This window comes from Ambystoma mexicanum, chromosome 7p (assembly GCF_040938575.1).
Source record: "Ambystoma mexicanum isolate Mex_15411 chromosome 7p, UKY_AmexF1_1, whole genome shotgun sequence".
Lineage (NCBI taxonomy): Eukaryota > Metazoa > Chordata > Amphibia > Caudata > Ambystomatidae > Ambystoma > Ambystoma mexicanum.
In genome coordinates this window covers 451,997,633-452,010,305 of record NC_090939.1, presented here as the reverse complement: position 1 = coordinate 452,010,305, position 12,673 = coordinate 451,997,633, and the positions used below count along the sequence as shown (strand labels likewise).

Here is a 12,673-nt window from a genome sequence, read left to right as displayed (position 1 = left end):
GTGCGTCGCTCTCGGTGCTCCCCATTGCCCTCCCCCAAACTCCCTCTTCCCCTACTCCCAACAGCACGAAGCTCTCGGTGAGATTTTCTGGCCACGCCGCATTTCCACACTCACAGAAACTAAGTCCCCGTTGTACACGATGACCGGAGTTTCCAATACAGGTAGCAGCACGCTCCTTACTGTCAGTGAGTCCAGTGACAGCTTCAAACTCTGGCAACAGCTGTGGCACGGACGCGGCGTGACGCAAGCACGCACTGCGCACCCTCAGATGGTGCCTGCTGCCAGTTCAGAACTAGTAGGCAGCGGCCCCGGCTGAGAGAGGCAGAGTGCTTGAACGGGACCTGGGAACTCACTGCGCCTTTAGCAGCCGCGGATCTTGCGCTTCAAGGCTGGGCAGTGTCCCTAGGTCGCCATGTCCCACGGCGCTAGCAACCTGCTCTGGGACGTCCGGAAACGCTCACTTGGGTTGGGGGACCCGTCCGAGCTCCGTATCAACTATCTGGGTGAGTGTGGCAGAGAGGGAGCCTACAGTTGCTCGTCCATCCAGGGAGGGACACCGCCTCGGGTACACGGGCAAATCTGACAGGTCGGTGGTTGCCTCTGCAGCTGCCCTCGCACCGACGGTGTCACATCGACTTGAGGCTTCTAACTGACTCAAATCGTGCGGTGCTCACCTGCTCAGAGCCATCAGAGCTGTCACCATACAAGACTGTGTATTGTTCGGTAACGGTTGCCCTGTTTCACCAGTGCTGTTAACCAGTTCAGAGTGCCCTTCTAACCTGACTTGCCTCATCAGTGTTGTGAGATTTAGTGTTGTGACCATCTCAAAGCTTGCACCGCACATTGCCAACCAGAGTGATCACCCAGCTCGAAGCAAACCGTGGACAGCTGTCTTTCTTCAGTTATGCTTTTTACGGCATGTACCACATACCTGCCCTACTATTCCGTGTGTTGTTTGCAGCATGAACTACAAACAGGCCTTGCTTTATCGGTGCTGTCATTTTTCATTGGTCATGCTCTGCTCAACTTCCCTATTTCATTAGTGCTTTCACTATCTTTAGGAAATGCGTTGCACACCTGTCATGCTCCATCAATGTTGTCTCCAACGTGGGAGCATGCACTGTGCTCGCTACCTGCTCCCTTTAGTAGTGACACAAGCTAATCACAGGCGAGAGTATTTTCTGCTCTCATGGCTGGCTGGTAGAAACACTGCAACTAGCATTTATGCTACATGGAGCGGGTAGAGGCAACACTGACAGACCTCTGCCCCTCTCACTGGGGTAGCTCTAAGAACTCCCATTATGAGGTTACATGTTCAAACGAACAATTAAAGGCTTCCATCTATGCGGACATTGTTATCGGAGCATGTGATGTCTTCATACCCATGAGAGTACTCTACATGCCTTTCCTCTGCCATTTTCCTCGGTGGACACACCAAACGCTCCCCTCCCCCATTTGTGCTGTCCCCCAGGTCAGTGTTTACAGCAAACCTCCCATCAATGCCATTCACCCCTACCTTTCACCTTCAGGGTTGGTACCATTCTCACTCAGTGCGTGTACTGAGCACCATGCTCCATCAGGACTGTCTCCACACTCGGCATTCATTGCACACCTGTCATCATCTGGTTTAGAGTGACTTCTGGACACCTAACCTCCAGCAGTTTGTATTACCACCATATATTGGCAGCTGCAAATGGCGCTTCCTGCGCTGCGTATTGCTTACACCCACAAAGCATTGTTTGTACCTCGTATTCTGGATGGAGCTGGACCCGCTTATTCATTTCCAAGACTTCACAACAAACAATACTCTCAATGGCATCATAACTTCTGTGTTTGAGACAAATAATCTGATATGAATGTTACATGTTTTGAAATCAAGATTGTTGCTAACTTGTCAAATGTTATTGCGAGGGTGCTTAAAAAACTGGTTACCTTTAATATAGAAATTTAAAATTCCATCACAATGTCATCGGTGATATTCATATTTATAAGTATACAGAATTTGCAGAAAACATGTTTTCAATACTCAACAATTGTAACTGCCATCTCTCAAAGACCGAGGTATGCCGTCATTTTCGTCTCTGTTAATGTGTAAAAGGATAGATGGTGTATACACCCCAGTAGTTTGTGTAAAACAATTTATATTCTGCCATTTTATGTTTTTGAAAAGTAGCTAATAATGGTGTGTGTATCAAACCACTAGATTGTTATGGAAATTAAGTTTTCATAGATGATATTGCCCGTGGTGTACTATAGATTTGAATACGTTGTATTAGTAGTAGGCCAGAATGACAGGACTCATAGCTTTTGGGTGTCTAAAAAACATAAAAAAGTTAATCTCTACTGGTGTTTACCAGAAGCTTTCAAACATGTACTGTTGTGGTGGCCTTTGTTAGGCAGAAACCTGTGCAGTTCCCTCTGGGACCACTGCAAAAGATTTAGGACTACAGGTGTTTGGCAGTAAACCCACTTGGTAGCAGTCTGTACCACACAGATTCACTTGGTAGCTGTGGCTCAGCAGTCAGACTTCCCTCAAGAAGAGTTAGGCAGTATACAGAGTATTCACAATAGGTCAAGAGAACACAATAGAACAAGTAAACACTGACCAGGGCTTGGTGTAAAAGAGATAATTATTTATTTAAAACCACATCTAGAAAAACACACAGGCACTAATAGTAAGCAGTCCAAAAACACGGTCACTAAAAGCTATACACTCCCTTAAAAGAATATTAGACAAGTCTTAAGTAAAGCCCCCACTTATTTTCAGACAGCGGTGAACGCTTAACGTAGATGGCACTCTAATAATTTGTTTTAAAAAGGGAGAGAAAAGCAGAGAATAAATTGAAACAGATCCCAACACTTTTTCACGACCACAACAAGAGAGGAAGGCAAAGTAACACCGTGAGTTTGAGTCAGTAGGCCGGATCCGCTTTAAGAGGATCAGAACGAAATGTGTCCAAGGTCACACGGTTGCAGTGCACAAAAGTCTTGTAACGGTTCAAAAAGGGTTGGACCAAAGAAAGAGACCAGTTAGAGGGTCAAGGCGGCCAGCCCAGTCCAGAAGGTTAAGGGGTTATTATTACCTTGTAGCAATCTTTAGAAAGGGAAGCCTGGCGGACATGGTACCTTAAAGTGGTGAGAATACTCCAGCAGGGGCAGTTGTTCCTGGCAGCGGATGCAAGTCGGTGCTTCGTCCGGGGGAAGAGAAGATCTCGTTGGGGAGGAAGACAGGAGTCCATTGCACTGTCAGGGAAGAAACCAGCTGCGGAGTTTCTCAGGAACAAGGAGCGGTCCGTGGATTCGCGGTCCAGTGGTTAGTGGCTATCCGGTTGCCGGGGTGCTTGGCACGGGCAATTCCACCACAAACCGGTCTGGGGTGCGAAGAGAAGAAGGTAAACTGGTTGTGCCAACCAGTCAGGGGAAGAAGCCTCTCCAGCTGGGAGATCTTCTCTGTCGTCGGGAAGTGGTGAGTCGGTTCCGCAAGGCTCCACCGGTGGTGTCGTCATGGTAGGTCGGCTCAGCTTCTCCCTCGTCGGATTCTCAGGTGCTGTGGCGACTTCTGAAGTTCAAGTCACCAAAGCCCTGCTTTTATGCAGCATACCCCCATTCACTCAGCCTAGCTGTCAATCAAACATGCTAAGTGGTGAGTCGGCCGGCTCACCACTTGGGCCAATCACACAAGAGTGCGACTTGAGTTACCAAGGTAACTCAGTCCAGGGTGCCTAAACCCCCTCCCACATCTCCTATGGTACCCAAACGGAGTGGCAACACTTTTGGAGGCTTCTGTGGGTGGAGAAGCCCGCCAAAAAGTGGAAGAAAGGGCTCGACTTGGGTTGGAGTCACAGAAGAGAACACAAACGCCATTTTAGAATAGAATCCTGGCAAAAAATACCAACCGGCGAATTAATATTAAATAAATAAACCGGCGGTATGTTCGAGGCTATGAGAATTAAATAATTAAAGTTGGTAGCCTCGAACAATGGGAAAATCCCATAGGGAAATATTTGCGGTCGAATATAAAAAGTAGTTTCCACTCGATCAGGGGGGACGGAGACGTGCCCCCTCGACTAACAGAGCCCGGGGCAATCGAATTGCCCCGACCAGTATGTCCACAATATGATGGTTTGTACAGGTTTCTGTTAATAATTTGGGACTAGTAAAGCCAATGGTGACTTTACATGCCCTGGGAGACAGTAGTCAGTCCCAGGGTATGGAGTCTATGGTGGGGTGTCACTATGACACCCCTGTGTTACTGCACGGAGGGTGCTGTGTAACACACATAGTAAAAACACATGAGACCCTATGGAGTAAAGGACCCCATAGCCCAGAAAACACATTAACAGTAAAAGGAACACCATAAATCATGTCCAAGAGTGGGAGAAAAAGAGTCTCACTCTTGGCAGGAGTAAAAACTCCAGAAATCCAGCAAAGCTGCTGAGGGACTCACTAGGTTAGGAAATTCAGCCTAAACAGAGACTTCTCCCTAACATCCTTTTTAAATGATTTTGCTTCTGCAGTGCGTTTTTGATGAAATTCAATCTGTAGCCTTCACCAGAATTTCCACGACACAACTTTGAAGAGTTTGTACCTTAAAATCTGCATGGTGGAAAAACGGGTCCTGGGTGACTCTCGGTACAGAAAAAGCAAACCGGGTCTTTTTGCCGAAGGGCCGTATGCATATCCCCTTCTTTATTTGGTAATTACAGTTGGAGATGTAATAATACCCACTACTTAAGTGGAAAATAAGTTATGGGGTCCAGTTCCACTCCACCAGGCTACCAATGGCAGTAAATGTGTTACGTTCATAGTACTTGCATTATCACTGGTGATCCCCATTGTTATGATATTAGGCACAAAAAAGTGTCTGAAATGGTGCCACTTATCACTAAAAAAAGGAAAATTCCTGGGCTTGTTTTAAAAAGGACCAGCTTCCATAAACATGTAAAATATGAGGTTAGATGTTGCCACCAGTGGTCGGAGGATTATAGAGCAGTGGTCCTAGAATACCAGTTCCCATGCGTTAATTATACCTCTATAGTGGTCCACATTATTTTATACACAGCTCTGTTTTATTTTGCTGCTGGCAATGATGTCTGCATCAGAAAATGGTCTATGCAACAACTGTATTGTTATGCTAGGTAACAAGTACGTACCACTGTAGGAACGGTCACGCCATCCGCGATTGTTAGATACTCATTACTTCTAAAGGGGATGGTGTACTGTCTAAAGGTGTATTATCCGGTGTAACAAATTGTTCTTTAATAGGGCCAAGAGGGTATCACGTTATCGTTTTTCCGAATAATTTATTTTGTCGAAATTATTTCTAAAAAACGAATTGAAATATATTGGGGAGGGTAAAGGATTACAAGGGATGGGGAGGGTTTATAATATAGGGAAGGGGAGGCTTTGGGAGGACCACAAATATAAAAAAAAAAAAAAAAGAATCAATGAGCTTTTTCGAAAATAATTTCGTAGGGACATAGAACCGTCGAATGGTCTCAGTGCAGATTATAATTATGCAATGGGCTTTGCAATACAAACTAACACTAAAGTAGTGCATTTGCGTTCTAACCTTAAGTTTGAACGTGTTTTTTGTTCTGGAATTTTTGGAGGTGTTTCAGTAAGTGAGGAGTTGTTGTAAAGTCATGTCTTCACGATGTCTACCTGACATTGGTTTCTATATCTGCTTATGCAGTGATTGAATGTGGACCTCTTCCCTATATATTTCTGTGTGTGATTTTGTTCCTTTTGAGATTTATTCATGTTACACTGTGACATTAGTTTTTTAATAGATACCAGTGCGACGTTTTAGTAAAAAAAATCCCCAAAATATTTATGGTAATCTGATGCATTTGAATGGGATATTAAAAAGGAAATTAAAAAGAGCAGACTCCATTTAAAAAAAAAAAGAAAATGGTTACTATTTTTTAATCTTCTGGATTATCCACTCTTTCCATGTATCGAATAAAACAAAATTGTTTTCATTGATATTTTACATTTTAGGATATACACTCAAAGTTAACAAAGTTTTGTATTGGATACTATTTGCTTCTATCTTTGTTTGAATCACATTTTATGAAGGTGGCCATTGCTTTTTTTTTTTTTTTTTTTTTTTCCCCCCCAACATCTCACCCCATCCCTCACACCTGTTTTGCGTCTGTTTGGCCCTGTGGTGAAAGCACTAACACTTGTTTCTCCCCGGCCTCCTTAGCAAAAACAAATAATTGGACTCAGACGAGCAGAAAGAACACACATACATCATATAAGATCATAAAACAAATTGCTCGTTATAGGCCCTTTATTTATACAATATATGTATAAATACCAATAATCAAACATATACTTGGATATTTACATCACTGTCAAACATGAGGCAGAAGAAAACTTAATCTTGGCCACCAACAACACTGCTTAGTCCCTTAGCAGGTAGGCAAAGAGATCACTGCGTCTAACGAGGTCTGAAGCAGAGCGTCCTCCCTTTCAGCGTGACTGCATCACCTAGGGGTCCAGATTCCAACTAACTTTCTCTGTACATTGATCTCTCCTTTATGGGGTTCCCCGCCCATCTCAATTGCGCTTTGCTCTCGGCCGAAGAGCAGATCACAAGTCAAAGGGACAGAGAGTGGAAAAATCCAGTTCAAAGTGGAAAAACCCAGCGGCCCTCTCTCTCGCATTCATTCTCAGACCCCTTATGCACCTGCAATGTGCTCTGACTCCCTTTCTGTATTCATCCTTCAAAGGACAATACAATAACTATTCTCTGCAGTAAGTCCACCCGAATAATATTTGTGACGTTTTTCTGTTTTCAATGCTACTTGCTCTTTCTTTGAGGCCCGCGGAAACGCAGACTTTATTACTGTGATGGAAGATGAGTGTTAAAAAATGGCTGCACATCGGCGCCATGTTATTCGGGCTCGCATTTTTCACACAAGCATTACAACGCCCACCTCTTGCTCTCAATTTTCTCCAACTTTGTTCTAATGCTTCTGTAGAAAGCATCTGTAAGACTTTGACTTTAAAAGCCTCTTGGATGGGGCACTTAATGGGTATCTCCTAAGTTATCATTGCTGTGTCCTCGTTCAATGGTTCTGATAACTCTAAAAACTTCAAAATCTTAATCCTGTTTTCCTGAGATTTTCTGTTATTCTTTTGAACCGTTCTCATCACAGGCTGTTTCTAATAATAGTTCCAGGAACCTCCTAAATGGCCCAACTACAGTACTTGAGAGCAAAATTATCACGGACACGTGACCTATGCAACTGTGTGAGACGCCTTAGATCATTTGACAACTAGCTTTCTCTTTGTCATTCAATATGGGCCCCATTTGCATGCCCTTTCCATAATGTGCATAAGTGCACAGTTCTCAGGAACATGAGTATTCAGGCATTTGCCAAAGGCAGAGCATCGGGCAGGGAGGATAGCTGATGGGCAACGTGTTTGTCTTGGAAGCAAGACAATGCACAGCAACACAGGTTTGAATCCGGGTCGCGCGTTTAGAGGTCTGGTCTCCGGTATTAGGCATGTTATAAAAGATTCATTAATTGGTAGACTAAAGGTTAGAACACTAAACCAGTAACCAACAAGAAGAGAAAAGTACTGACATGGCATCACCATCTTAGGTGAAGTTACCTAACTCCTACATTTAATGTGCAGGTACTCAGATTCTTCCTAGGCTACCAATGCTAGCTCTGGAACTGGCTAATCCGAGAAGTGTAGTCTGTCCAGGGATTAAATCAATCTTCCATCAGTATACATGTCAAAACGTAAACGTGGGTCATTGCAGGCCACATTAGGTTATAGAAGTGCATCTAAAAAAGCATTTATCCATTTACAGCAACTCCGATAAATATTTGATTGCATCCATGATGGTTGCTGTGGGGATGAGTGAACGAGGTATAAACCTGCCTTACACTGTGTTGTGTTGCCCCCGTTTGCATTTAAACTGGACGTCCGTATAAACGCATTTTCTTTTTTCACACAGACTTCTCCAGCAGATGGTGATTTTATTTAATGGTTTCCTTAACAATTTTCATAGGTGCAAACACTCTCCCAAAATGTGTGGCTGACTGCTGATCATCTCTCCCTTCCCCCCAGCCTCCATCACATGAAATTCATGCTTCAAGTACGGCCGTAAAAACCACAAAGGTCTCTTCGCGTTTGCAGGTCGCGGTGCCAGCTCTAATATAAGGCAGATTTGCCATGTCAGCATTCAGGCATGCACTATTGACATAGTGCTGGTTGGTGGACCAGAGATTATCCCCAATGTTTTTCCAGAGGATGAACACTACAGAACTTTTCATGACATGTTTTTGTCAGTTAGTTTACTGCTTCCGCCCACATAAAGTCATGTCAAGTAGTATTTCACTGAGGTTGGTTGATCCCAATGTCCATCACACCCCTTTTTTCTTTCTTTAATACACTTTTGAGTGCCTCTTTGTCGACCAGTTGCTGTGAGGGCGGTGCAGATATACTTAGCCAGTCTGTTTACAAACAGTAGCACATGTTTTAATCCAATACAATTTTTTTTCTTTTTTTTTTTTTTTTAATGTGTTTATTAATAACTCAGCGCAACGGAGAACATATATCTTAACCTTTGATTAGAACCCCTTAAAAATGCACCCCAGGATGGCCCTCCCTTGGTCCCACCCCCTTTGTCTGTGTCACCCGCTGGGTCTTATCCCTCAGTCCCGTTGAGGCGAGCTTGCCTCTGCGCCCTTGCCGGGTGAGTGAAGGGCTCTAGCAATCAGGCGTGGCTTGTGGGTCAGGGCTGGATAGTTCTGGTCTAGTAGCGGAGTCCAGATGTTCATAAAGTGGTGGAGTAAGCTCGCTTTGGCCGCTGTGACCTTTTCAGCTATGAAAATGTCCCAGATTTTAATCCACCACAGGGTCGTCAGGGGGCCCTCCTCGGTTTTCCAGGTGCGTGCTGTCGTGATTTTGGCTGCTAGCAGTAGTTGAGTTATTAATGCTGCCCTCTGGCCTGTTCTTGGGTAGACGTCTGGGATCGGGATCCCCAGTAGGACCTGCTCAGGGGCCAGTGGTATTACCGTTTGGGTGATGTCCTTTATTGTAGCGAGGCATTGAGACCAGAACTCTCTTACCTTGGGGCAAGTCCACCACATATGAAAATAGGTTCATGGCTGGCCGCAACGGCGCCAGCATAATGGGTCCAGTGCCTGCTGGAAGTGGTGAAGGCGGAGAGGAGGGAAGTACCAGTGCAGCAGTAGTTTGTGGGCGCATTCCCGATTAGTAACGCATGGGTAGGCCGTGCACGTCCTGGACCAGATGTCCATCCAGGAATGGTTCTCAACGTTGTGACGGAGGTCCGCCTCCCATTGTGCCATATACGAGGGCCTGGCGCGGAGGGGGTCCACCTGTAGTATTCGGTAAAGGACCGTAATCTTCCCTCGAGGAGGCAGGTCGTTTATTGTCAATTCCAGCGGGGTGAGGGTTCGGGTAGCTGCCTCTCGAGTTAACGGGTGGGAACACCAGTGCCTCAGCTGGGCGTAGGTGAACCTATCTGTTTCTGCCGATTGGAAGGTTTGTTTATATTGTTCAAAGGTGAGGGGGGGAGCCCTCCCTCAAAGAGCTGGCCCAGCGACTCCAGGCCGCACGCTACCCAGTTTAGAAAGTTTATTGGATGAATGCCCGGGGAGAATACCGGGTTAAGGAAGGCGGGGGGGAAAGAGGGCTCAGGTTCCCTGGAATACTCTTGTGCCTGCGGGCCCAATCCCAGGCCTTGATACAATGTCTGGTGGAGGACCGCAGATCTGGCCAAGCCCGGCGTAGGGCGGGGGGGATGAACGGTAAGAAGCAAAGGGGGAGCGGGAGGCGGGATTGTTCAATTCCTAGTCACTTTGGGCACCCCTGGGTGATTCCCCATGCCTGAAGTTGGGCCAGATGTGCTGCGGTTTGATATTTGCAAAGGTCCGGCACACCCAGGCCACCCAGTTTCATACTGCCCATCATTGTCCTTCGCGGGATGCGTGCTTTCTTACCCTTCCAGTCAAAGTCAGTTACCTTCCGTTGCAGCTGCTGAAGTGGGGCGAGTGGGATTGAGACAGGAAGAGCTGAGCATGAATAGAGAAATCGTGGGAGCAGTTTCATCTTGCATGCCGTGATACGGCCCACAAGAGAGATTTCCTGCACCTGCCAGCGTTTGAGGTCGTTTTCCATTTCCGTGAGGGGGGAGTGGGGAGGGAGTTCGTTTGGAGCTTTTTTGCTGGGTGGGCGGGGATCTGAACCCCCAGGTATGGGATAGATTCTGTCTTCCATTGGAGTGGACTTCGTTGCCCTAAGGTTGCCCTTTGCTCCGGGCTCAGTCCCGTCCCCAGGGCCACCAATTTCCCAAAGTTGATCTCAAACCCTGCCACTCTCCCAAAGTTCTGGATCTCCGTGAAGGCCATCTGCATGGAAGCCGCGATATCGGTGACCGTCAGTAGCACATCATCTGTGTAGAGCGCAATTTTATGTTGGTCGGGGCCCACCTGTAGGCCTCTAATCTGGGGGCTTCGGCGAATCCGCTGGGCCAAGGGCTCCATGGCTAAGGCGAAGAGCAGAGGAGACAGGGGGCAGCCCTGTCTGGTTCCGCATGTAAGCGGGATTGGGTCTGATTGGAGGCCGTTGACTCTCAGCCGTGTCCTAGGGGTTCGGTAATTTGCTAGAACCATTCTGCGGAAGGTTGGGCCGAAGGCAAAGACTTCAAGAGTGAGGCATAGGTAATCCCAGGCCACCTTGTCAAAGGCCTTGGTTGCATCAAGAGCCAGCAGGCCGAGTGGTTACTTTTCATGGTTGGCAATCTCTATCAAGTCCAAGGCTCTCCGGATGTTGTCTTTCGTCGCTCTGTGGGATATAAATCCTGTTTGGTCAGGGTCTATGATGTTAGGGAGGATAGGCGCTAGGCGGTTAGCCGGGACCTTGGAGTACATGTTAACGTCCAGGTTAGTAAAGAGACCGGCCTATATGAGCTAATGTCCTCCGGATCTTTCCCCGGTTTGAGAATGAGGACTGTGGTGGACTCCTGCATGGTCGAAGTGATGGTCCCGCTTGCAGCAAATGAGTTAAATAGTCACGTTAATGGCGCCACCAATTGCGGTCGGAATAGCTTATAAAACAGGGTAGAAAATTAATCTGGGCCCGGGGCCCTGGGTTTCAGGCTTTTGATGGCTTCGACGACTTCCTTGCCTGTGATAGGGACTTCCAGTCCTTCGCTAGACGTAGGTGCGAGGGGCTAGAGCCGCCTCTTTGATGTAGGCCTGTTGTTTGCCTGAGTCCCATAAGGTCACCGTCATTATTTCTGGTTAGTGGACCACTGCCAGGAACAATTTCTTGTGTTCTGCGAATTGGGTTACTCCTTTGGAGTCGCGGAGGTCCAAGATGGCATTTAGTCTCTTGACTTTGGCCAGTTTGCCAGCCAACAGCTTGTTGGTCTTGTTGCTATTGATGTAGTACCATTGTTTTGTCCTAGTCAATAAATTCGACGTGGTTCGACGTGGCGTCGGCGTAGTGCGCGTCCAGTCTTTTCCTTGCCACCTGTAGGGGGCTGTATGTTCTGGGGGACCAACCCTTACGTTTGTGGATGGCTTCCGCTTCCTGAACCTCCGTCTCCAGAGTGTCGCGGGTCACCCGGTTTCGTTTATGGAAGGCCGTGTCTTGGGCGATCAGTTCCCCTCGGAGCACCACCTTCATGGCGTCCCAGTTAGTGGTTGGTGAGGTGTCCTCTTCCTGGTTCTCCTCGAAGAAGTTCTTAATCGATTTGGCGTTGGAATCTCTCACTGATATATCATTCAGGATAGGGTCATAGAGGTTCCACTGGCAGGGGGGAGGGGTGTGTGGATTATGGGCTTGCATACCCAATGAGACCGGGGCATGGTCCGAGAGGATCCTGGAGCCGATGGAGACCTCGTCCGTAAAGGTCAGGAGCTGGGGGGAAGCCAGTAGTAAGTCAATCCTAGAGAAAGTGCAGTGCACATATGAATAGAAAGAGAAATCCCTCTCTTCGGGTGCAGCACCCTCCAGGTGTCGACAACGTTTAGCGCCTGAAAAAGATGAAGCAATCTCTGTGAAGTCCCGTTGGGAGGGGGGGGGGTGTGATCTATCTTTAAGAGGATCTGGTGCTCCGTTGAAGTCTCCACCAATAACGATTTGTCCCTTGACGAATGGAAGGAGGACCTCCTCTAGATTCTGGGATGACCATGCCTAGCGTTGTTGGGTCCAGGAAGACCGGGGCCCCCAGAGGGCCACCAGAGCTCAAATCAGCAAGGGGCCGCGGCCACCCCTGCGACACCCAATATAGGTTCAGTAGAGGGTGTCCGAGCCCCTGGGGGCCCGAGGCCAGCAGTTGTGAAGGAGCGTCCCGCTCCCAGAGATCGGCCCCAGGTGCGCCCGCTCCCCAGGGAGTAAGGGGCGGTGCTGTGTTGGTGGGTCCCGTCCCGCTCCCGGAGATCAGTCCCAGGTGCGCCAGCTCCCCCAGGGAGTATGTGGCGATGCTGTGCTGGCAGAGGCAGGGGGGGGGCTCTGATCCAGGCCCCCCGAGGGGGGGGGGAGGTTAAAGAGAGCTGGGTCCCTGCGAAGAGGAGCTGGGGCGCTCCGGCACCGGTGAGGGGCGGCCCGCAGAGGCGGGTCCAGTGAGGGTGGCAGTCTGGGTGTTGCATAACGCTGGAGCGCCGCCTCAGAG

General features: G+C 47.8%; 1 protein-coding gene across 5 annotated transcripts in view; it reads left to right on the top strand.

The window, feature by feature from the left end:
• Window positions 1–269: 269 nt before the first annotated feature.
• DCAF6 (DDB1 and CUL4 associated factor 6) overlaps window positions 270–12,673 on the top strand; it is a 2,172,363-nt gene continuing 2,159,959 nt past the window's right edge. For 4 of the 5 annotated variants that reach the window (XM_069636466.1, XM_069636467.1, XM_069636464.1 and 1 more), the window contains exon 1: window positions 270–503. In XM_069636466.1, coding sequence (XP_069492567.1) covers window positions 413–503 — 91 coding nt within the window. In that variant the 5' untranslated portion in view covers window positions 270–412. The remainder of the gene's footprint in view (window positions 504–12,673) is intronic. The other variant, XM_069636468.1, reaches the window with a different exon arrangement.